General features: G+C 57.1%; 1 protein-coding gene across 6 annotated transcripts in view; it reads right to left on the reverse strand.

Annotated features, from left to right (window-relative positions):
- SORBS3 (sorbin and SH3 domain containing 3) overlaps positions 1 to 25352 on the reverse strand; it is a 38988-nt gene that overhangs the window by 11709 nt on the left and 1927 nt on the right. For 3 of the 6 annotated variants that reach the window (XM_030552081.1, XM_030552079.1, XM_030552084.1), the window contains exons 2-13: positions 11185 to 11305; positions 9970 to 10356; positions 9021 to 9138; positions 7970 to 8214; positions 7380 to 7443; positions 6880 to 6915; positions 6359 to 6434; positions 4684 to 4780; positions 4016 to 4087; positions 3367 to 3426; positions 2717 to 2803; positions 970 to 1008 (exon numbers count right to left, since the gene is read on the reverse strand). In XM_030552081.1, coding sequence (XP_030407941.1) covers positions 970 to 1008; positions 2717 to 2803; positions 3367 to 3426; positions 4016 to 4087; positions 4684 to 4780; positions 6359 to 6434; positions 6880 to 6915; positions 7380 to 7443; positions 7970 to 8214; positions 9021 to 9138; positions 9970 to 10356; positions 11185 to 11229 — 1326 coding nt within the window. In that variant the 5' untranslated portion in view covers positions 11230 to 11305. Of the gene's footprint in view, positions 1 to 969; positions 1009 to 2716; positions 2804 to 3366; positions 3427 to 4015; positions 4088 to 4683; positions 4781 to 6358; positions 6435 to 6879; positions 6916 to 7379; positions 7444 to 7969; positions 8215 to 9020; positions 9139 to 9969; positions 10357 to 11184; positions 11306 to 18497; positions 18885 to 25352 lie in introns of those variants that run through there. The other 3 variants (XM_030552083.1, XM_030552082.1, XM_030552080.1) reach the window with 2 other exon arrangements.

Below are 25352 nucleotides of genomic sequence, written 5' to 3' on the forward strand. Positions count from 1 at the left end.
AAGAGCTGGCCCATCCGGCAGGGAGGGAGAGCCAGCCAGTGGGGCCAGAGCAGGGTCCTAGAGTCCAACATCTCTGCAAGGGGAGGCTGGGGGTCTCGGTGCCATGGCCCCTGCAGAGCAAGGGGGACAAGTGCAAGGGAGGCAGGCAATCAGACCAGGGGTCGGCAACCTGCGATACGTGTGCCAAAGGCAGCATGCAAGCCGATTTTTACTGGCACGCTGCTGCCAGCCGGGGTCCTGGCCACCAGCCCCACTCAACCCCCTGTCTGCCTGGGTGAACGAAATCCTAGGCCGGCAGTGGGCTGAGAAGGGCCGACAGCCAGGGCCCCAGCTGGCAGGAGCCGGTGGCTGTAACTCCAGACCATCAGCTGGCTCAGCCGCTCAGCCCATCGTTGGTCTGGGATCCGTCCGCCGACCCCGCTCAGCCCACCGCCGGTCTGGGGCCCGTCTGCTGACCCCACTCAGCCCACCGCCGGTCTGGGGTCTGTCTGCTGACCCCACTCAGCCAGCTGCCGCTGTAGGGTTCTGGCCGCCAGCCGCTGCTGTAGGATTCTGGCCGCCAGCCCCTTGCCAGGTGGGATCCCGGCCCCGCTCAGCCCACTGCCTGCCTGAATGGACGGAATCCCGGGCCGGCAGCAGACTGAGCGGCTCAGCGCACTGCCAGTCTGGGGTTCCATCTGCCACTTGTGCTGCTGGTCTGGGGTCCCAGCTGATGGTCCCGCTTATCCTGCTGCCAGCCTGGATGGACAGAACCCCGGGCCGGCAGCAGTTGAGCAGGGCTGGCAGCCGGGACCCCGGCTGGCAGGGGTTGGCAGACAGAACCCCAGACCGGCAGCGCGCTGAGCCGCTCAGCCCGCTGCCAGTCTGGGTTCCATCCGCCAGCCCCACTCAGCCCTCTGCCAGTCTGAGGTTCTGTCAGGGGCCCATGTAAATGTAAAATTTATTTTGGCCTGGGAAACCTTAAATTACTAAAGACTTGGCACGCCACTTCTCAAAGTTTTCCAGTCCCTGCAATCAGACAGACAGAGGGTCAGGGGCTCAGGGCTATGGAGATAGGGAAAGGCAGAGGGATGGGGAGACAGGCAGGGAGGGACAGAGGTGTGTCACATAAGCTCCCAAGCTGCCGTCCAAACCCAGGCCTAAGGGGTTTGTCAAGGCGAAAGGGGGATCTGAGACTGATTCTTTTTATTGGGGTCGGGAGGAGGGAGACAGCAAGACTGGCAGATGGATGGAGAACAGACGGACAGTGCCTAGATGCTATGGTGACAGCGTGTTAGAACTTTGGCAGGTGGATAAAGGAAGATAGATAGATAGGCGATAGATTAGATTAGAGGAATGAATGCGGGGACAGGCAGGTGTTACAAAATAACTAGACCAGGGATAGGCAACCTATGGCACGTGTGCCAAAGATGGCACGCGAGCTGATTTTCCATGGCACTCACACTGCCCGGGTTCTGGCCATTGGTCCGGGGGGCTCTGCATTTTAATTTAATTTTAAATGAAGCTTCTTAAACATTTAAAAAACCTTATTTACTTTACATACAACAATAGTTTAGTTATATATTATTGACTTATAGAAAGAGACCTTCTAAAAACATTACAATGTATTACTGGCACGTGAAACCTTCAATTAGAGTGAATAAATGAAGGCACACCACTTCTGAAAGGTTGCCAACCCCTGAGCTATACAGACAGTGCCTTTGGGGGCAGAGAGGGGAGAGCGGGTCCAGAGGTACAGCCTGGTACCCCGCGTGGCTATTGGCAGAGAGGGCTGGACAGCGCCAGGCCTGGACAAGACTTTGATAGAGTTACCCGCAAAGCGCCCTGTATGGGAGCTCTTGCTGGGGATTAGCTCAGCCAATCCAGGCCCGGGTGACCTGCGCACCCTGGTGGTGGGGTCTGTAAGAACTTCCCCTACCTTCAGTGCTGGGCTACCCTGGCACTGCCCACCTGTCCCAGCCAGTGAGCAGAGTCTCCACTGGCCACAGGGTCAATGCCAAGTTCCTGATTCCTGAGGCGAGTGAGGGTCTGTGAGCATGTGGACCAACCTCCCTGTCCCCTTGAGCCAGCCAGCCCTGCAACCTGTGGCTGGATTAGAGTCAGTGCCCCCAAGGGGGGGAGAGGCCCTGTATCTCTGCGATCCAAGAACCTCTTAATGCCAGCTGTCAAGGGGGCTCAGAGGTATATCCTGATTCAGGTATGTCCACTGTGGTTCACCAAAGACGATCACGCGAGGTCTCAAATGAAAGCTGGTGTCCCACTGGTTGCTAGCATCATGGGGAAGGGTACATACTATCGCTACGTCAGGCCCTATGGCTGTATATGGAAGGACAATGTGTCCATAGAGTGTGGATCCAGGCACGAGTCCCCAGCAGGAGCTCTGCCAGCGGGACATGAGAAACGGACAGCTCTCTGTCGGGATGCAAACTCGGCGCCATGTGCTGACACAACGGATGTCACTTACACACGGAGCCAACCCAGAGATGTGAAGTCAAGAGGCAAAACACCCCTCCATTCACACACACCAGCCCCTGCTGCTCTGCAGTGATCAGCGCAGGCCCCAGAAGGTGCTGGCGAGGCCTGCGGGGTGGGAGAGAGGAGGATGTGGAAGGGAAAGGGCACCAGCTGAGCCAGTTGGTCAGCGGTAGCTGGAAGCAATAAGCAGCGATAGCTATGCGGAAAGGATTGCCCCCGGGCAGTGGAGGCAGGGGGGTACCTTGCAAGGATGCCGATGTGTCTCCAGGGCTTTCATGTCCTTGTCTAACTCCTCGCTGAGCTGCTGCAGCTCTCTCTCCAGTAACACCTGGTTGCGGGGAGACGGAGACAGCGTGTGTCAGGCCCCAGCCAGCACCCCGCCCGGTCGCACTCACGGAGTGGGTGAGGCTGGGCCAGTGCCAGGGTGTGACCCTGCCCGGTAGTGCCGGAGGGGTGGGGGGGATGCACATTGACATGGTGCCCCCCGTGCCAGGACACCACAAAGGTGCATCGGTACCACGCCAGACTGGTGTGGTGCTGCCACGGGGTGAGGATGCCACAGTACAGTGGCCACATGGCGCGGCTCTTGCCTTGTCAGCACCACATCTTTTGCTGACCAATTTAAACTTCTGTCCGACCTCCCATGCTGAGAAAGGGGGACCGGGGATGAAGCACCATGGAAGCCAGTAAACACAGCTGCAGAGCAGCTGAGTGGGGTGGGCGGGGAGTGCACATTGCAGGGGAGGGGCCATAGCCCAGCCACGACCTCCTTCCCCCTCTCAGGCATTTAGCACACGCTCACTGGGCCACATCCCAGGGCACAGGGCAGCCCCGGCTTTGCTAGCGCGTGCCTGGTACATGCCCTGGCTGGCACAGCTGCACGGCACTTACCTCGATCGGCTGGGACGGTGGGGGAGGCTCTACAGGAAATGGTGCCAGGGGCTTCTTAGGCTGCAAAAGTCAACCGGGGAGTGGGCAGCAGTCAGCAAAGTACCAGGTGGATCCACTCCAACCAGGGAGCATGGCAGGATCATTCCCTCCCCAGCCTGCTCCAGGGGGTCAAATATTCCCAAACAGTGGTGCTCCTGCCACTCCCATTGACTGTTCTCTAGCCACCTTGCTCCCTCCAGGAGGATCCCAGGGTTCCTGCATTGCAAGGCGGGTGATGAGCCCATCCTGGGCGTGGGGCAGGGAGCCAGCAGCCCAACTCTAGGCGAGGCTGGTGCACACTGAGCGAGGCCAGCGGGGTGTCACATGGCGGGGGGGCAGGGAGGCTGGACTCAGGTCCCATGGAACAAGCCTAGAGGTGGGGGAGCCAGGCACTCCAAAGGATCCCTTCAGCACCCACAGAGAGGGGGATTGGTTTGGCTCAGGGGCCTGCAGCAAAAGTCCCGTGCAGAAGGAAGACACTGATGGGACATGGCTGGAGATGGGGCAGGAACGGGGACACTGGGGGAGCTGAGATTGTGGCAGGCAGCCCTCTCGATCCCACTGCCCCCATAGCAGCTTGGGAGGGGGAAGGGCACCAGGAGGCTCTTACCAGGCTCCCCATCTCCAGCTCCTTCAGAAATTGGTGCCAGCTGCCAGCACGTCCCGCCTGGGGCTCCGCAACCTGCAGTTGGGACAGACAGAGAGAGCCACACTAGCACATTCCTATGTCAGGCCCCTGCCAGCACTCCTGGAGCTGCAGCCTGGAGATCTTGCCCTGCACGGGAGCCACACATGTACACATCATGCCGGGCCACGCTGTCACCCCCTTACCCCCAATGTAGCCTCAGGCTCCGCTTCCCAGCCCTCCCACCCAGTGCCACAGAGCACAAGCCAGAGATCAGGCGGAACCGGCACACAGGAAGGCAAACAGCAGGCTGCAGCTCTCATGCGCAGCTCTGGGCCAACCTCTGGAGCAGCGTCGGCACAAGGGGCTGATGCAGGACGGATCCCAAAAGTTCAACAAGATCAGTGCAGGCTTTCTCCAGCCGGGAGATGCCACCGCCACTAGAAGAAGCGCAGCCTGGGCTCCACTTCCCCGCTCGGGCTGTCCCGCGTTAGTGCAGACCCCCTGGAAAATGCCCCCAGCTGAGAACTAACCAGTATAACAGAGCTAAGCTGTGTGGAGACTAGTCTGTGCCAAAGGAAATGCCAAGAGCCCCCCCCCCCCCCGCCCCGAGCAGGCCCAGGGGTGGTGCCCGGGCAGGGAAGGCTCCCTACCGGGTTGGGATGGTCAAGGACGGATGATTTCCCGGGTTCGTAGTCGAAAATGCTCCTAGGCTCCATCGCAGCATCATCAGCTGCCTCCTGGCCCCTCCTGCAGGGGAAGGGAGTGGGGTGACAGCAGCTGTGCCCTGCTGCCTAGCTCCCGAGGGCATCCCAACATGCTTGCAAAGGGCACTGCTACTCCCTTCACACATCTCACAACAGGGATGCACGGCGCCCCCTGCCTCCCAATCATGGGCGACACGGAGGGGCAGATGCCTCCAACCACTCCCTGCAGCACCGGGGCTGTGCTGGGTCATTGTGATCAGCAAGGGGGAGAGCACCCTGTACAGAGCTGCCCACCCCACTCCCGATAGCACGGCCCCCCTACTGCTGCACTGGGGCCAGTGCTGACTGCGAGGGGAGAGCGCCCTCTGCTGAGCCACTCACCCCTATAACACAGCACCCCTAGGGCAATGCTGGGGCATTCGGATCAGCACTGACTCAGAAGAGGGAGTGCTACCCACCCAGCCGCCAGCAGCCCAGGTTCCAGGCGCCCTTACCCCTGGCCTCAGGGCTGGGAGATGTAAGAGGCACTTGAGCGGCTGTTAAGACACCAAGATTTTTCCTGTAACAGCCATCCCATCGTTGCAGACCCTTTTGAAGCAGGGGGGCTTTGCCCCCTGGCAGCTAAGCTGGGTACCAGGTGAGTGTAATCAAGTGATGGGGACGGGAACATGCTGGGGATCCCACCACCTCGCAGGATTCACCAATGTCGCTGCAATTTGTCTTTATCTACTAGGGAACAGAGTCGGACATGAGAGGGTCCTAGAGAGGCAGTCAGTCACTCCCAATCCAAGCATCACTATTTAAACCTTAGACACAAAGGGTTTCCTGTTGGCAGAATGACCTTCTTCGGCTGCAGCTTAACAGTGGATGGAAACCTGCTGCCTGGCTCTGGCAACCCCTGCTCTGTGCCAGCGGGGTCCCAGACAGACCGGGTCTGTTGCAGTCACCAGCAGCTGGGGGAAAAAGCTCCAACAAACTTCATTTTCCAAGCTGGTGGAGGGTTTGTATGGAAGGGGAGCAGCCCCTCTCTGCCCTTTGCAGCAGGGACATACCTGCTGTGATAGTGGAATGGGACACACTCATCTGGGAACAAAGAAAAGGAAAAGCCTGCGTAGACAAGGTGGCATTCCTTTCCACACAGTGCTGTTATCCTGTGGAACTCACTGCTGCAGGATGTTGCTGCTGAGACCAGTGGTTTGAAATTTGGATTCGTCGCTTTATTCAAAGAGACTCCGCACTTGCACCCCTAGCCAGGGTCAGATTAGAAAGGCCCTTGGGCCTCATCTTTCAGGGTACAAGCTGATCAAGACCTGGGGCCAGGAAGGCATGTCCTCACAAGAGATGATAATGCACACTGGGTTGCTCATCAGAGGCAGGATAGCTGGCTAGATCGGCCACTGCTCTGTTCCAGCACGGCACCAGGTTAGATTGCAGAGCCACCTGGCCAGTTATTTGAGTCAGGAAGTGGGACACTGGACAGATGAGTCATTGATCTATTCCAGGGCAGCGATACCAGCCTAGAGGCCTGTCTCTTCCCCTCCCCACCTCCGGCTTGATGCTCCTCCCCACAGGAGAGGCATGCATGTCCCATCCCCTCAAGCACTCCCACCTCTGTACTCACCAGTCCAGGCCATTCTGCAGGTAAGAGGAGCCACTTGGCATGCGGCCCTTTTGTGCAAACGCCGGAGGGCGTGGCTCTGGGGGAGACAAACAGGTCAGTGCCCAGTGCAGAAAGGGGTGCAGTGCAGACTCCTGGAGGGACAGGCAAGGGATTGTGTGTTCCCACAGGGCACCGCCCTGGAGCACAACACCCTCCACCCCGCTTGCTCTCTGTGCACAGGGGGCTGCAGGGCCCTGTAAGGGCCTTCCCAGGGGTGTTTCCCCTATGAACACCCCAAGCCCTGCTCCCTATGAACACGGGGGCAGGGACTGGTGAGGGGAGCTGTGGTCCTATGGCCACCTCAAGCCCAGTTCCCTATGGACAGGGGGCAGGAAGCTGTGATCCCTATGAAAGTCCCAAGCCCTGCTCTCTATGGACAGTGGTTGCAGAGAGGGGTGAGGGGACCCCCAGGCCCTGCTCTCTGTCCCGATGTTAAAGGACTTGATACTTTCTGACCCCAGCGAGCAGGTTGTGCCGCTTACCTGTGCAGTGGTGGAAATCCCAGTCCAGCTGTGGTTCTGGAAGAGGAGGGAGATTGGTGTGAGCAGGTTCCCGGATGGGGCAACGTCTGGTGTGGCACACGCTGTGGGTGCAGAAATCAGCCCCCCAGCTTGGGTCCTTCCCTCTCCTGTCTGCTGGGAGGCAGGCTCCCTCACCCAACCCAGCAAGCAGGGTCGGGGAGAGGCCCATGGGAATTTTGGGAGCAGCCGGGATAAGGCCAGGAACAGGCACAGGGGAGTGGGGTGGTGCGGATTAGTCGGTCCCTGATCTCTCTCCCAGGATAAGGACAGACACGTGTGGCAGGGGAGCTGGCAGAATGACACAGACTCATTACATACCACAGGGTAGGGGGGGAGAGGAGGAGAGGGAAGCGTGGATGGGCACAAGAGGTGCTTGGCATCACTCTAGCTGAGCTGCTACAGGAAGGCCCCTGCACCTATCATGTGGCTCCGAGGGGAGCCAAGGGAGGAGGTGACCTTACCTGGGAGCTTACGGTGGATCTGCTGGAACATGCTCCGGTACCAGTCCCGGGGCCTGTCCACACTCTGCCGTTGGAAGCAAACACACAAGGCGTCAGGAAAAGCAGCCCTGCAGCAAGGAGACTAGGGGGGAGCAGAAAGCTACAGTGGAGTTGATACACCACGGCTGGAGGGGCAGGGAAACTGGCCCCAGCCAGGTGTCAAATGATGGCCAGGACATTGCATTTAACTCGCATGCAAAAGACACCACCTCCTGCAGCACAGCGCCCCCTAGCACTGCACTGGGGACACTGAGGTCAGTACTAACTTCGGGGGACAGTGCCCCCTATTGATCCTCCTACCTCACTTCCTGCGGCACAGCACCCACTTGTGCCCTGCTAGGGCCTTGGAGTCAGCATTGGCTGCAAGGGGAGACTGCCTCCTCCTGAGCCCCCTACCCTTCAGCACCGCGCCCCTTTGCACCGCACTAGGGCACTGGGATCAGAACCGACTGCGAGGGGCCAACACCTCCTACACGCTTCCCTTCCCCGCAGCCCAGCCCAGCAGTGGGGTCTCTACAGGCCCATTAAACCCACTCCCACCCTGGACTCACGGATCGCGATGCGATCGGCATCCCCGTCTCATCCACCGGGCCGATCCCGTCATACTTCACCCATCGCTTGTCCTTCCTCTTGCTATCCTTAGTCCAGGTGGCAGACCAGGGGGCTGCGCGGGGCACAGGTGGGGGGCCGTTCTCCAGGGGGCTTATCGCCGACTCAGCTGGGAGGGGAACAGGCACTGCCTGGGAACTCAGCTTCTTCGTTTCTTTGGCAGGCCAGGTCTGATACCAGTCACTCACTGCAGGCAAGGTGGGGAGAGATAGACAGAGAGAGATGGGATTCAGGGCATGGGCAGTCCAAGACTTATGGGTCGTGCTGTGCCAGAGGGCCTGGGCGGTGAGCACAATGGCAGCCCCACTGACAGCAGGGCCCATGTCCCCTGGACAGACAGAAGGGCTGACAGACAGACAAGGGTCCAGGTGTGTGGCCAGGAGTCCAGGGAACCCAGATCAGCCATGCTATTTTTAATAGGAGGCCTCAGCTCTCCACTCAGTGCCTCTTCCCCACCACTCTTTAAATGCAGTGCTGGGAAAGGCGGGAAATCTCCCGCAAGCAGGGTTGTGGTGGCAATGGGCTGCTCCAGGTGGGGACGTGCCAGATCCCCTGACTGCCCGGTACTACCCATCCGTTCTGGCACTAAGGGGCCACACCTCTCTCCCTGCCCCCAGCCCATTGCCAGAGGTGCCTCCCCAGGCTGGCTGAGCTTGGTGTCTCCCCCAGGCTGCCCTCTGCTTCGTTAGTCAGGGCTGGCCTGGGAGAGGAGCTGGGCTGAAAGATGGCACAGGGAGCGGCCTGGATTTGAGCTTCTCCTGCTTCCCAGCCTGAGCATTCTCTGTCCTCCTGGGAACCTCCAGCTCGCAGGCCGACAGCCGCTGTTAGGGGAATGCACTGAGACAGCTGCACCTTGAGATCTGGGCATCCAGCCATGCAGACCATGGTCCCCAGAAACAGGGCTGGCTGGAAAGGGCTTTTGAGCCAGAAGGGACTCTCCCAGGTCTCTGTCTGAGCCCGGCACTGTGGGGCGCCATCCCTGGCTGGAGTTACCTGAGCTCCTGGGGGCTGCTCTCCTAGGCTCGGTGGTGCCATTGCACGCTATGCGGGGAGACGTGTCATGGAACTCAAAGTTCAGGGTGTTGGAGCCGCAGTTACGGATCACGGGCACCTATGGGGGAGGGAAACAACATGGCTCTGCTGCGCAAGGTGCAGCAGAGTGCAGACAATGGGCACCAAGGAGTCAGGGTGCAGGGGAGTCAGAGGCCGTGGCACAGAGAGCACTGGGAAGTGTGGGTTACAGCAGGCATGGGGGAGTTGAGGGGCAGAGCAGTCACAGCACACTGGGTGCCAGGGAGCAGGTGCTGGGGTGATTAGGGGGCAGCAAGTGCTAGAGAAGTTGAGGTCTCAGTTTCCCCTCTCTGATTTTGGAACTAGCGGCACACAACAACGGGTGGGGAAGGAGTCTGGACTTGGAGTGGAGGCTGAACGTGTCTCCTGCCTGCCTCTCCTTAGACATGGGCTCCAACGCTGCACAGCAAAGAGACTCCCCATAGAGCTTTCCGCACCCATGTCACTGGTTCAACTCCACCCTAGGCTGGCCAGCACCAAAACCCATCGCTGTCAGACGACTATTTGGCGGCCCCAGGGGGAGGCTGGTTGGGTGGGTCTCAGTCCAGTGGGCAAAGCATCTACAACACAAAGGTCACTGGTCCCATCGGCACCAGTCACCGCCTTCGTGGGCAGCCCCAGGGGAAGGACCAAGGGCTGAACGAGCCTGAGGGACTGAGGGTCAGGGTGAGGCATACGGGTGGAGCAGTGTGTGGGTGAAGCCTGGCACTGACTGGGTGGTCCCTGCAAGCTCAGTTCTGCCCATCTGACCCCAACTACTGTCTTTGGGCCAGAGACCCTGCAGGGACAGCAGGGCTGCTAGCTTAGGCGCCCCCAGCTCTTAGGGCCAGCATGCAATTGCTCCAGACAGGGCAGGGCAGGCTCCACTCACCCTGGGTCCTCTGTGTCGCAGTGGGACCCACGTGGACGGCTGAGGGGATGTGGCCGTGGGGGCTGCTGGGCTCCTGGCAGCAGGAAGAAATTCCCTCTTCTGGAGGTGGGATGGGACAAAGTCTTTCAAGCTGAGGCCCTGGGACCCCTGAGGATTCAGGCAGCCTCCTGCCATGGCATAGGGGGGTGGAGAGGAGAGACTGTGAGGAAAGCAGCCGCTGTCCCCTGCTCCTGCTGAATGTGCACCGTGTCTCTCCCGGAGGTGGGGATTCCCAGCTGCCCTCAATGTCCCCTCCAGGGGAGTGGGAAGAGAGAAGTTGCCAAGGAATCCTTTCTGCACAGCAGGCTCCGGTCCCCAGCCATGCAGCAGAGGCTCCAGGGGTTGCACCTGTGGGAGGGGCAGGAATGAGATCACTGTTGATGAAAGTAGGGGGCTGCCAGAGCCAGGTGCTGGGCATGTTTCTACCACCATGCGGCAACACCCAGCCAGTGCCCCTCAGTCCTGTTCCAGGCCTGGGTCTCCAACCCAGCTCTGTCGGTCCTGTCCTGCAGTGCCCCACCCCCGTTCAAGCTCTGGACACTCTCCCGGCTCCCGTGGGTCCCTTAATCCCAATCTTCAGCCCCTCCTGCTGTTCCAGCCTGGAGCTCCCCACGCTAAACAGCTCTGCCCTACAGTCCCCTCCCTCCATTTCCTGAGCCGGGGGCCACACCTTTGCAGTGTTTGTTGCGTGGGGAACTAAGATGTGACTCCCCTGAGTCATCCCCGCCGGGGCCCTGCGCTGGGAAGGGACTAGGGCCAATGCTCTTATTCCTGAGCAGACGTTCCCTCGCCACCTCGCTTTGCAACCGTCATCGACCCAATCCAACTGCCCGGCCATGAGCAGCCCCAGACCATCAGCATGGAGCACATGGCGACAGGCACAAGCAGGTACGGTGTGGCTGGAGCACACAGGCACACGGGAAGTCAATGGCAAAGCCGGGAATAGAACCCAGAAGTCCTGGCTCCCAGGCCAAGATCTATTAGGGCCAACGTTGTCCCAGCAAAGGCCTGTTACCAGCAGACGGCTCTAGCTACCCTGGTTCTAGTACAACCGCTTCCCATGCTCCCAGGGGAGCCTGTTCCACTGTTCAGGCCGCTTGGGAGCGTTTCCTGTTATTCGCACATAGACACCGCGATGGTAAAAACAACACGAGCTCAGTGGAATCAACGCCTTACGCTCCGGGGCTGCAGTGTCCCAGATCCGGCTGCCTGGAATGCCATGGCTGTCTCATGCCTCTCAGCTGCCTGGAATCATGGGGCAGAAGAGTGGAGCACGGAGGTCAGCCACAGCAGGGCTCTGCAACACAGAAGGAAAGAGATGTGATCACGGCCCTGAGCCTGAGTCAGGATGGAGGGCAGCACAGAAATTGGTTTCGCTGGTTGGGAAATAGGGCTCCAGTTTGCCTGTCCCTGTTCATTCCACCCCCCATGCAGAGGCCGGATTCACTGCCTGGCAGAGCCGCCTGGCACTCAGGCTGGTGAGGGCACCTCTGGCACCAAGCCAATAGCCAGCCAGAGCTTTGGGGCAGCAACATCATGCTCCAAGGGCAAGACAAGACTCAGTGAAGCAGCATTAGCCTCAGAGGTGGCAGGATCAGGGCCTGGGGCCCTGTAGGGTCCTGCATGCAGAGGCAAACTGGGGCTCTCAGGGTGGGAGAATCCAACAGAGCTGGGGGGTGATTTGGGATGGGTTCTGTTTCCTTCCTTCCCAGCTATGGGACGCAGCAGGGGAGAGCCTCTGAATCCCAGCTCCAGAGAGATCCTGGCCACAGCTGGGTGCCAACTTGTCAGCACTACACACTGCACTCTTGGGAAACAAAGCCCCCTCCCCCACACACTGGTGGGTGTCCACCCGTGAGGTCAGCACCTACCCCCTTTCTTTGCCAGCGAGAAAGTTGTGTCTGGCCGTTCCTTGCTGCTATGACAATGCCACGGCCTTGTATTCAGGCCTGAACAACAAGCTACAGTCTGAGCTGCTGCCGGGCTCCATCATTGTGGGCGTGGCAGAGCTGTCTGGGGGCAGCGCTGGGTTAACAGAAGGGAGGTGGCAGTGTCTGGGGCCAGGGCTCACAGGGAACAATCCAGCCCCTCATCTGTCCATGGTAGGCTGGAGGCGGGGCTGAGATGAGAGCCCAGACCTACAGGCCAAGTTCAATGGAGTGGGAAGTGCAGACCCATAGCCTAACCCCTCTTGCTCAGGAAGAAGCCTTCCACCACAGCCAGAAGGGCAGTGGGCTCGCAGAGCAGGAGACGAGGAGATGCTGGTGCCGTTCCCCAGCAGCCATGCCCATTCTACACAGTAGCAGAAATACACTTCAGACTCTTCTCCTCCCTGGCCCCCCGGGGCTGCACAGTTCCGACAAGGGGGCTCACTAATCAGCTCTTTCTGGGAAGCCAGCATGCTTCCCTCAGCCCTGTTCTGCCTGCACAGTTATCGGCACAGCAAGCATAGGTGCAGGCTAGAACACCAGATGCAACAACACGGTGTTATTTATATAGCAGCCACAGGATGCTCGGCCTTTTACAGACAGAACCTTGCCCTGAAAACCTTGCAATCTAAGGGGGAAATACACTGTTTCCCAGGCTTTTCCAGCCAACCAAAACACAGCTGCTCACAAGGGACTCTGGCCCAGCCCATGTGCAGGCTACAACTCATTAACCCTGTAGTTGCTGGATTAAAATAACTGCACAAAGAGACTGGGACAAGGAGCCAGGTCGAAGTGAGGATATTGCGACTGGACAAGAAGCCTGGGAGCCAGTGTAGGGTGACCAGATAGCAAATGTGAAAAATTGAGATGGGGGTGGGGAGGTGGGGTAATAGGAGCCTATATAAAAAAAAAGAGACCCAAAAATTGGGACTGTACCTATAAAATCGGGACATCTGGTCACCCTACGCCAATGGGAATGGGGAACATCGGTTGGGGGGATGAGTGAAGGCTGGTGGAGGGTAGGGGAAGAGGTGAAGAACCAGGAGGAGGCAATTGGGATTGGCTGGGTAAGTGGCTTCAAGGAGCCAAGGGGTGGAAGGGTGAATTGGGCAGGGCTGGGCCAGGAGACTGGGACTGGGATGAGAAGCTTTAGTAGTGGAGACTTGGACTGGCTAGATGAATAGAATTGGACGAGGAGTCAGAGGTGCAGAAGAGACGGGACTGGTTGGAAGGGAACGGGCCCACTGCAACACACTTGCCTCCAGGGCCTGGAATGGAATCCAAGAGTCCTGGTCCATCTAGAGGATGACAGCCTACTACTGATATCAGTCACTCTGTTAGCTCAAGCAGTAGACATCTGCGTGATGGATCTAAAGGTTCCCTACTGTCTTTAATGACATGATCACATACTAAACCAAAACCCATTAGTAACTGACGGAAACAGACACCAAAACATTGTAGTATTTGTGGTTGCACATGGTTGTTACTGTTTAGTAAAACCCTATACACAAACACACACTCACCCTGTCTCTTATCTCCCTCGCCCACACTGGCAGCTCTCTGGCAGCATGCAGGGAGATGTGGCTGCCAGTTCCCACCCCACGGTTTTACCCTGCATCCTTGAGCCCAGATGTCTCTGGCACTGTGGCTCTTAACTCAGCAGGGGGTGAGCAAGAGGGAGAGAAAATGGAGAGGGAAGAAACCAGCCTGAGGAAAAGAGACTCTGGTCAGATCTGCCCCATCTTCCAGCCACCAAGAAACCCAGCTGGGATTCCCCTGCAGGCAGTACTGTCTCAGCAAAAAGCTTTCTTCCCAGACACAGTCCTTAATGCAGACCAGTCTCTCTCTTTCTCTCTGTTCCCAGCCAGCTTGCTGCTACCAGCCTTGCTCAGAGGCCAGGAAGGAGGACCCCAGGTGGGTATCCAGGTGCCAATGCCCAGGGCAGAGTGGAGTGGCAGGACCACTAGGAGGATCCGTTATTCCCCACCAGCATCTGAGGTTGCCACCAACTCATCCATGCCTGGAGCTGCAGCTACAGCTAAGGAGGGGGTGGAGGGTCTGCTTGCTAGTACAGAGCCAAATCTCCCCCACTGCTGGGGTGAGGTGCGGGTACAGAGCTGGAGTCTACAGTGCATGGAAACCACATCATTAGGGCATGCACTCAGTGTTCCCAGACCAGTCTGGACAGGAGCCCTGGCACCAAGATCTAAGCAGTGCCTTTCCCATGAGTCTCACTCTGACCTGCCTGCTCCCCTCACTGGGAGAAGACACCCCTTCTTTTAACCTCAGCACCCCCATTCCTCCAGCTAGGCACCCCCTGACTCCAGGCATAGTCCCTTAGGCTGGATGAAACTCACTGCACTGGTTTAGCTCTGGCAGGAGAATGGGGTGGGGAGGGTGAAGTGTTTGGTGTGCAAATATTTCCAGACCCGAGTGCCGTCCCAGTGCAAACACTGCAGAGACAGGCAGGCCGGCCCAGAGAAGGGGGGCTGGAACAGCATGTTGGAGCAAGAGAACAATCCGGAGGGGAGGGACAACTCACCAGCTCTAGGGATGAGTCACTGCTATAAAGCAGAGCCAGGCCTGGCACTGCACCAAGGGCAGGGGAGCAGGAAAGGGGGAATGTGTCCCAGTGTCTCTCACGCTGCTCTGCTCTTCCCAGGCAGCACATAGCTCCCTTAACCAGCTCCTCACCCTGCTCAACATACAGCAGAACCAGGACTCCTGGGTTCAGTTTCCAGCTCTGAGAGGAGGAGTGGGGTCCAGCGAGTTAGAGGAAGGGGCTAGGAGCCAGAACTCCTGGGTTCTTTTTCCTGCTGTGACACTGACCTACTCAGTGACCCTGGACCAGTCATGTTCCCTCTCCGTTCTTCAGTTTCCCCATTTGTGACATGGGGACAGTATTTATTTCCCCAGGGCACAAGGGGGTTGTGAGAGGTAATGAGTAAATGCTCGTGAAGCACTCGAATATGCTGGTGCTGTGTCGCTGCCACACACACCCCAGACTGCCCCTGCACTGGAGCAAGGCCTTTGTCTTGATCCAAGAACTACTTACCTGGACACCTGAGCCATCAACCTCCTCCCCTACAGTGCTCCCTCACATCCCCATCACCTCCCTCACACTGCATTCCACCCCCGCCTGCAACCCCACTGCACCCCTTCCTGTAACCATTCGACATTGCTCCCCATCCTCTGCCTCCAACCCCACTGCACCCCATCAACCTCCTCCCCTACAGTGCTCCCTCACCTCCCCATCACCTCCCTCACACTGCATTCCATCCCCCGCCTGCAACCCCACTGCACCCCTTCCTATAAACACCCCACATTGCACCCCATCCCCTGCCTCCAACCCCACTGCACCCCTTCCTGTAACCATCCCACACTGCACTCCATCCCCCCACCTCCAACCCCACTGCACCCCTTCCTATAACCACCCCACACTGCTCCTCATCCCCCTACGTCCAACCCTTCCTGTAACCATTCCAACATTGCTCCCCATCCCATCCCTCCTCATTGCACCCCACTCTCCCATGAGGTCCCCATCGCCCACTCACCATTCCCAGACACCCCGACCTAACCCCACCAGAAGGGGGCAGCGATGAACCCTTTGCAGTTCACCTTCAACAGCTGCTGCTCTCTGGCTGCTCCTGGCTTTGAACCCCAAGGCCATGGAGAGCCCTGTGGTGGAGGCTGCCAACACCTTGAGCCGGAGAGAGCAGAACGGGCTCCAAACTGCAGCCCCAGGCCAGTTGCTGCCCTCCTTTCTCCTGAGGCATTCAGTGGCACCGCGCAAGGCCCTGCCAGCCTCTTGCCTCTCTGTAGAGGCTGCCTTTGTTACAGCATGGGACAAAAGGCATTTGTGGGGGAGGAGGGGAGATTCCTCCTCCAGAACTAGCCCTGGCCCGGGTCTTGACCCAAGGCCCAGCCTGGGTCCCTGCTCTCCGTCTCACTCCCTCCCTGGTGTAGAGGGCACCATTCCCATCCTATCGGACACAGCTGGGTGAGGCGGAGCCATGGGGATTCAGCACAGAGGTCCCTGCACCCAAGGGTGCCCAAGGCAACGCTGGTGCTTGGCACACAGTGGGGAACACCAGGTTTGAGGAGGAACGGGCTGGAATGCTACCTGCAGAAATGGCGCGTCTCTGTGCTTTCACCTGGGGCAGCTAACTACGTACTCTTCAACTCTCACTGCTCCCATGCCCAGCCAGTGCCCATGCCACTCTCACCATCAGGAGCTGCGCCAGAGTTTTTGGCGCCCTAGGCAGGGGTCCTTCCGTGCTCCCGGTCATTGGCAGCAATTCTGAGACGGGGGGGGGGTCCTTCCAAGCTCCCAGTCTTCGGGGCACTTTGGCGGCGGGTCCTGGAGCAAGTGAAGGACCCGCTGCAGAATTGCCGCTGAAGACACAGAGCGCAGAAGGATCCCCCGCTGCCGAATTGCCGCTGAGGTCGGCAAAATGCCGCCCCCCCCCAAGTCCTAGTGCCCTAGGCGACTGCCTAGGCTGCCTAAATGGAAGCGCCAGCCCTGCTCACCATCCTCGTGCCCAGCCATCGCTTGCACTGCTCTAGCACCATGCAAAATCTAACTCTCGTGGCGCCAGCCCAGTGCATATATCTGTCCCTTGCAATCCTCACTCTGAGAAAGGAAACTCCCTCCCCAGAGCTAGGTTGCTGGGTGGGGCATCTATTACCGTTACTGCTTAACACTTTTCCTTCAGACCCCTGCCAGGCTGTGCCTGGGTCAGGATGGCTCAGTTGCAGAAAGCCTGCATCACTCTTTGCTTGGGGCTTGCATTTCACTTGCTAGGGTCTGGATGCAATTAGGCAGAGCGCGTAGCTCTCCGAGAGCCAACGAAGCATTTTTCCCTTTGGCGTCCCCTCGAACAATTCCATTCCCCACCCAGCCGCCACCCCCCAAGCTTGTAACGCGGCAGCTTAACCCCGAGCAATAATAATCACCACATTCACTCCTCTCTGGGGCCTGGAACTGAAGGCTCTCAAAGTGCTTTACAAATACTGGCCCCAATTCAGGGGTAAGTCCAAAGAGCAACCCAAAGGAGAGAACCCTATTATGATGCCATTATCAATGGGGTGTCCCTAGCTAGAGTGATGAGTGCCAGTCACCCATCTCGATCAGGAAAGAGCAGATAGAGGGGCTGGAGAGACTCTTGTGTGAAGAGAGACTACAGAGATGGGTCAGTTAGCAGAGCAGATGGGTCAGAGGGGACAGACTATGGGCGGGTAGAATACTAAATGGCAGGGAGAGGGGAGATGGGGTGTCCCTCTTTACCCTTCCTCATGATACATGATCAGGGGCCTGGACAATGAAGCAGAAAGGCAGCACATTTATAAATGCTGAAAGGAAATGCCTTTTTTTTCATACACAATCTGCCTGTGGAACTCACTGCCACAAGATATCCCTAGATCTTAGCAAGACTCAAAAAAAGGATTGGGCACTTAAATGGATAATGAGAACTATATCCCGTCCCCCCACACACACACACTTCAGTTATGCCAGGTGCTGTATACACATATTTATAGACAGTCCTTGCCCTGAAGAGTTTCAGCCTAAACAGACAAGACAAAGGCTAGGAGGGGAAACTGAGGCTGAGCGATGGGGCAGTGACTCGCCCAAGATCACACCGTAGGTCAGTGGCAGAGCTGGGAACGGAACCCAGGTGTCCTGAGAGCCAGTCTAGTGCCCTGCTTGCTGGACTGCACTGCCTCTGGCTGTTCTTTTTAATGAGAGCAAGAGGGGTGTTGTGGTTTCTGGGTGCAGCACTTTGATAGCCTGGGGTAAAGGGCACTGGGCTGAAGACATGCTGAGTACTGTTATTTTCAGTTGCATGGTGCACTGAGAGTCATGTTAGAAACACAAGAATCACCATTACCAATAACAAACAGAACCTCACAGCCCTCGTGTGAAGTGGGGATTATCATCATCTCTGTTTTATAGGGGGGAAACTGAAGCACAGAGAGGAGATCTGACTTGCCCACAGTTACAGAAAGGAACCCAGCCTCCCACACTGTCTTCAAGAGCCGAGCAAAGAACTTAGGAGTTCTGACTCCTGGCCCCCTGTTCTAACCACCAGACCACACTCCTCCCCAAGAGAACCTAGGCATCCTGACTCCCAGTCCCTCTTGCTCTAATCACTGGATTCCATTCCCTTCCGCATAGGTACCCTATAATCCAGAACTGAGACAGGCAGAGGCAACAGACATCGCAATCTCTATTTGCAAGTGTAGTCATGCTCCAGGCTGGCAGTGCCATGGCTCCGATCCTTCTACACACAAACTGCCTGTAACTCTGGTCTCTCTCCCCAAAGCAGTGGGGGAGCTGAGAGTTTGCAGGGTTTGGTGCAGGAGGGAATCCAGGCTAGGCTTGAATCGCACCACCCAGGGGCAGGGGGTGTCTGATAAAGATCGTTCTAACAACCTCCATGCCTTTGGCTTTTTATCAATAAGAGGGTTCCTGTGATCAGAATTACACTTCCTCCACCGTCGTCCTGCCCTATACACCCCCCACACACACACACACAGTAGAGAGAGAAGGAAGCTCCCTACCTTCCTAGAGGAGCCTGGCAAGGAACTCCGTCCGATGTTCCCAGAGAGCAGGGCACTTCCCAAGCTAGTACGCTTAGCAAGACCCAGGCTGCAGCTGTCAGCGCTGACTGAGTCCCATGCCTGCTGCTAGCCCAGGCAGAGCGTCCAAAGGGCTGGATCCCAACAGCAGTACAGTGCAGTGGGAGGGCACTGCTGTGCTGAGTGTGTGGGATTCTGTGTCTAATAGTCATGCTGCGAGCTGCAGGGGGAGCAACTCACACACAACAGAAAAACAAGCAAACTTGGAGGGGAAACACAACCTGCCCTCTGACACCAGGGGTGGAGGGAAAGCTGGCCCTCCCTGCTCCAGGAGCATCCCGCCAGCTAGCACCATGCTCCTGCAGCTAGCCCCCAGCACAGGAGAAGTCCCTCTTTTAAGGAAGCCCCAGGGAGAGCCCTCCATTACTCACACACTCTGTGGGATTGAGACAGCTTCCCCCGAGGCCGGATGTACCCTGCCAGCAAGCATCAGATACTGATAGTGACGCAAGGGGACACACTCCGAGGAGCAGAGAATTTACAGAGGAAAGTCACTGGGGACAAGCTGATCCTAGCAAGGTCAGCAGCTGAGCAAATCCCCCCGGCCTGCCCACAGAGTGCCTAAGAAGTCTGTCCCTTCCCTCCCCAGCCCACCATTGTCCCTCCCAGCTTATCTGGAAAGCCCCCAGCACTGTGCAGCATTGCAATTAAAACAAACACGAATCTGGAGCCAGCGAAAGGCCATTCAGAGTTTCCAGTGACATTTCCAGAGTGTGGGAGTGAGGATGAGTTCCAGGGAGAGGGAGCCCAGCCAGAACGCTGAAATAACGAACTGCACACACACACGGAGATTGGCTCACGCCGCCTGGTTACAAAACACGAAGGCCTTGAGAACTCGCGGGCTCTCACACGCAAGCATACACGCTAGAGCCACGCATTCATCCACAGATACATGGAGACAGTTATGCGCTCCCCACACTCACACGCTTCTAGACAAATTTGGAGGCACACGACAAGTGGTCATTCATGTGCATATTCATACATGCAAACACATATGTACACACATATGCAGACAAGCATGTCCCCAACAGTGCACTCGCACAAACATGCCAGCTCAGACCCCCCTGCAGAGTCCAGTGAGGGGTAGGATGCCAGCCTCTGCCTGACACACCCACTGGCCATGCATGCCCTCCCAACATGCATATTTCACTCCCCCGATCAATTCTCCTTGTTTCGTAAAGAGTCTGTGACAGGCTGCTAGCCCTGCAGCCTGGAAACCTGTCTCTTTTCTGCCCCAGAAACAGCAGAGCAAACTCCCTGCAACCTGCGCCAGTCCTGACCTAGGGTGGCCAGTCTCCAGAGCCCTCTACTCAGGCCTTGGCGATGGTGATGCCTCTCACGCTAGAAGCTGGTTTGAGACGAACTCATTTCACACATGGGCCCCAGCTGGGAACAACTTGCAGTTGCTGCCGACCTGGGCTGTGTTTGAATCAGTGACTGCCTCCATATGCCGTAGCCCCTGGGCTAGCCACCCCATCCACCTGCGAGCCATTCTGCAGCTTCTTTGCACCCAGCTTCTACTGTATCCAAGTCACATTCCTTAGGAGATGGGATGAAAGGAGTCAGTCAGATCAAAGGTTCTGCTTTCGGCTCATTTCTCATCTCACCATCTGTTGTTGCATGCCAGAGGAATATGCTGTGGACGGCGTCTTGCACAGCGCCGTGCCCACAGCTAAGCGATTGCTCTGCAGACCAACCTGGGATCACCTGAGTGTAGGAGACGGTTGAGCAAGGTAGAGGCAGATCGGGCAAGAGGAATGGAAGAGAAACCGGGATAGTAGAGACTAGACTGGGCAGGATACACTGGGGAGGGAGGCTGCTTCCCTGAGTTGAGAGGGGCCATTGCCCCCTTGAGCTGGCCGTGAGGTTATTTCAGGGATCCATCCCTAGTGCACAATGGGAGTTTGGCAGCAGCCTTTCTTAGCCTTATGATGCAGCTCATGGCTCTCAGGAGGGAAGAGATGAGGTCATGGAGTGGAATTGGGCGGGCATGACTGGTGGGAGCTATTCTATAGGCAGGTTATTATCTCTTGTCTTTCCTTTGGTTTTGGTCCGGATGAGCCTGGTTTGCACGCTGGGGCGTTTGCAACCAGCTGTCCAAGCAACACGCAGAGAGGGGCAGTGAGCTAGGTCCTAGCGCCCCGTCCACTACGGCCACCTGTGGTGCTCCTCTGCCAGGCACACACATCACTTGTAGCGTGCTGGCCCTTTCGACGAACTCTGCAGTGGTGAGAATAGAACCCAGGAGTCCTGACTCCCAATCCCTTACTCTAACCACTAGGCATTGCTGCCTCCATAGCCAAGAGCAGAACCCCATCTATTCTTTTACCCACTAGAATTCAATCCCTCCTGGAGCTAAGGATAGAAGCCAGGAGTCCTGATACATCCCCCCCACACACACACACCCTGCTTTAGCCACTAAACTCCCAATCCCTCCCAGAGCTGGGAATAGAACTCAGGATTTCCAACTCCCAGCCCCAACACGAGTCCAGCAGTGAGAGAGAAATCTGGGAAGAAGCGGCTCCTCCCAACCCTCTGGGTGTCTCTGCAGCTATCTCCATCCTCTGAGCACCAGCAATGGACTCAAAGGGGTCAGGCAAATTGGGGAGGTGGGGAATGGAGGCTGGGAACAAATGGAGCCCCTGACCATTGCAGAGCTGCATGCACCAGGCAAGGAGCATTGTGGCAGGCAACCAGGGCCAGTGCCCCAGGAACAGGGGTGCTCTCAGGGATATGGCTAGAGGGGTGATAGCAGGGTTTTGGGGAGTCAAACACCTGCAGGGAGAGTTGCCCTGGTTCTTGCACAGTGGGTGGGCTTCATTGCTGGCATGCGGCCACTTCTGAAGTTAAATCTTCGCAGGTGCATCACAGAGCTAAACCTTCCCTCCTTGGCAGGCCTGATGCTCAGGAGACATCATGCTGTCTGGGACTCACGGGCAGGAGCATGTGCTGGAGCGGGAACACAGAGACAGGTTCCCAGGGGACAACGCCACGTGACTGGAAGCACGAGCCACAGTGAGCTCTGCAGACCCCCAAAGGTGAGCGACCCCTGGACGGGCTGTGCTGCGAACCCAGCTATAGCCCTGAAGGACGGACAGCAGCCAGGTCCATCCCTGGTGTGTGTACGTGAGAGGTTGGCAGCACTTAGAGCCTGAGCATCCCGTGCCGGAGAAGGAGCTGGGCAGCTGCGAAGGCTGTTTAGACAACGCTTTAATCTCTTGCTTCCTGCTCCAGTTTCATGGCAGCCCCCAAATGGAAGCCGCACCCTCTCTTCCCCAGCTGCAGCCTCATGCCCAAAAAGCAATGGTGACTTGCACAGAGCCCTACGTCCCTCTGCACTCCTGGACAGAGCTCCCTTAGCATGTCGCTGTGGCCAGCGGGAACAGAGAATTGGCCTCTGGGTTTACTTCTCAGGGTTTAGTCAAAGCTAGGAGCGTTACCTTCCTTCCAGTTCTGTCTGATCCCACTAACCCCAGCACTGCACCCCCACACCCATGGCAGGATTCCTCAGTCCCGCCTCCCCTCTCCCGCCATGCCTTGCTCTAGGCATCATTCCCCAGCCCTGCACCTGACTGCACTATCCTGGAGACCACAGTGGCTTTTACGACCCAGCTCTGTCCCCCTTACACCAGCCCGGCACTGACCTGCATTGCTGTGCATCTGGGCATGCACAAGGGGCTTTGCTCCCCAGCCCTGCTGCATCACATCTTGGGCTTCCCCACTTCCCTCTCCTGCACTGTCTGGGCCGGCCTTCCCCTCTGACTACAGCCACTGCTCTTGCAGCTCACCACACACACAGGAAATGGGGCAACACCTCCCCAGCCCTGCTCTTCCCAAGCCCTGACTTGAGAGCTTTAGTTCTCTTGTGCCCTGAGCAGGCAGAGCCACCCGGCATTGTCCAGATGAAGCACTGATCTGCTCCCGTCCCTGAAACGAGAGCCCAGGGAGGTGGGGCAGACTCCATGCTGCTGCCGCTTTAGGGAAGTAAAACCAATGGGGATCGCCAGGAGGAAGGAACTAATCCAGCGCACCACACACCATGTCCCAGTGTGGGACAACTGAAGGCAACAAGGCACGTGCCTGCATTTCCCTTTCATCAACATTCCTACAAAGGGGAGGGAGACTTGGGGATAGTGGCCGAACTGGCTCGCAGGCTACCCTTCTGCACTAGGGTTGCCAACTTTCTACTTGCACAAAACTGAACACCCTGGCCATGCCCCTCCTCCAAGGCTCCACCCCTTCTCCAAGGCCCCACCTCTACTTGCTCCATCCCCCACAACTGGGGCTGTGGGTTCTGGGGTGGGGCCAGAAATTAGGAGGTTGGGGTGCAGGAGGGGGCTCTGGGCTCGGGGGGGGGTAGAGCTGAGGGGTTCAGAGAATGGGCAGGGGCTCCAGGCTGAGGCATGGGGTTGGGGTGTGGGAGGGGGTCAGGGGTGCAGACTGTGGGCAGTGCTTACCTCAAGCAGCTCCCGGAAGCAGCAGCAAGTCTCCCTTCCAGCTCCTAAGTGGAGGTGCAGCCAGGCGCTGTCCCCGCAGCTCCCATTGGTCACTGTTCCCATCCAATGGGAGCTGCAGAGCTGGCGCTTGGGGTGGGGGCAGCGTGCGGAGCTCCCTAGCTGTCCCTATGTGTAGAAGCTGTAGGGGGTACAAGCTGCTGCTTCCAGGAGCCACGCAGAGCCACAGCAGACTAGGAGCTTGCCTTAGCCCCACTGCACCACCAGCTGGACTTTTAATGGCCCAGTGGGTGGTGCTGACCGGAACCGCCAGGGTCCCTTTCCGACCGGGCGTTCCAGTCAAAAACCAGACACAACTGTCTCCAAAATTTCCTTAAACACAGCTGTAGGTTGGAAGAGCCTGCGCAACAGAATGCCATTTTGGAGGGCTCCCGGGTGTGGCTAGTCAATGGGCACCCCAGCAGACAGCCATCATCTGCCACGGGGCAACCGGAACCTGGGGCCCCGGCAGAAGCCACAGGATGGGAAGGGGGAAGCCCTGGCACCCTGAGGGGCAGCAGTGCAGAGTGGGCAAGGAGCCCCAGTGCCCAGCGTCCTGGCAGATGCCCCGAGCTCAGGCACCCCAGCTGCCATGGGCTCTCAGAGTCGTACAGATTCTTGGCACTCCACCAAGATGAATAGGGTAAAATTGTCACTCATCTCCAATATGTCCCGGTCCCCATGTGATGCAGGAGATTGGAGCATGGTTTGAAGATACAACCCAGGATGTCATTACACCAATAAAACTAGGAAAATAAAAAATCCAAGACTCCCCACCCCCCATCCCTTTCTCTTGCTTATTACATCAGGGACATTTAACAGAAGTTTGTCTTTTCAAACAACCCGTTGCAACATGCAAATGACTTGCTGCATGATTGGTCAGATGCTAATAGCGTCCATTAGAATTGACAGACAGTAAAAAAAATAAAACCTCAGCGCCACTGTATTTGCTTAAGAAACCCACAATATGGTTCGGCATTACTTAAGCAGGAGAGCTAAGAGAAAGCTGAAATGAGCAAAGGAGGTTAAAGAAGTTGCTTTGCCACAGAAGAACTGACAATAAATCGATACTTCAAGGAGAGAGAGAAAAAGGAGAAACAGCGGACGAAGACGACAAGGCAGGTTTGGCAGACACTCTTGCTGGCAATGGAGCCCTTGGCCTTCAAGAGGAGGCAAGTACAGATCTGGATCTGTGGGAGGAAGGCAAGCTGGGACCAAGTTATGCAGATGAGACAAATGCAATACAAGCAGATGAATTTAGCCGTGATCCTGCATCGTGGAACAACATTGATGAAAGTTGCAGGAGTTTCTGGATTGCGATGCTTTCAGCCACTTGTCAAAATATAAACATTAAAAAATCCTCTGCTTCTGCGCAGGTGATTGCAAGGAAGACCCATTTGCAGTCTGAAGATCTGTTCTCTTGTTGGCTGCACAATGGCGAATCTGTTACACAGCTCTGGCTTATTTATTCACCATCTTCTGGAAACGGTTATTGCTTTGCCTGCAAACTTCTTTCAACCAAAACACATGCCTTTATTTAAGGATTCAGTGATTGAAAACGTCTTTTTGAACATGAGAAAACTTGGAGCACCAAAATTGTATGCTGGCACCTGCAAACTCAGAACAATACTGCTTTGTTGCACCGGGGGAATCATTAATATCCATAAAATGCTCTAATTCCTTGGATGGAGGGGCAAAGAAGTCACTTATTACCAACAGCCCCATCCCCTAGGAGTTCCCAGTTAGTGCCTCAGCGACAAGCTGCCACCACTCTCTGCAAGGGGGTGAAAAGCCTCTGGAAAGGGGAGTCAGCTCAATACCTTCCTGGTTAGTTTCCTTTTGTCAGAGAACTGAGAAATTCCTCCAACGATCCAGAGCCTCGGACACACAAGAACGGCGCTGTGGTTGAACTCCCAGAGCCCCTTTCTCTTTCATCTTTAACCCCTCTGCAGCAAGAGCCTGCTGGGCTCTCCCTCAATGAGTCCATCTCATCCCCGCTATCCAGACAAAGAGACATCTTGGAAGAGAGGATGGAGCCCGGGCTAAAGCATATCCCCCACCTCCTGTCCCCCAAATACTCCATGCTGCCTTTGCATGAGAAACAGGGCACCAGCCCATTGCTTTAATGGTGACAGAGTATAAACAGCTAATGTGGGCACAAGCCACTCAGGGTCTGGAAAGATCCAGAGGAGTTGGCATAGAGCTGGTCCAGTGTGTCAGTGGGCATTCCTGTTACCGAAGGCATGTAGCTCAGAGCTGAGTACACAGAGATGGAAAGCTGCTC

Source organism: Gopherus evgoodei, chromosome 2 (assembly GCF_007399415.2).
Source record: "Gopherus evgoodei ecotype Sinaloan lineage chromosome 2, rGopEvg1_v1.p, whole genome shotgun sequence".
NCBI classification, from domain to species: domain Eukaryota; kingdom Metazoa; phylum Chordata; order Testudines; family Testudinidae; genus Gopherus; species Gopherus evgoodei.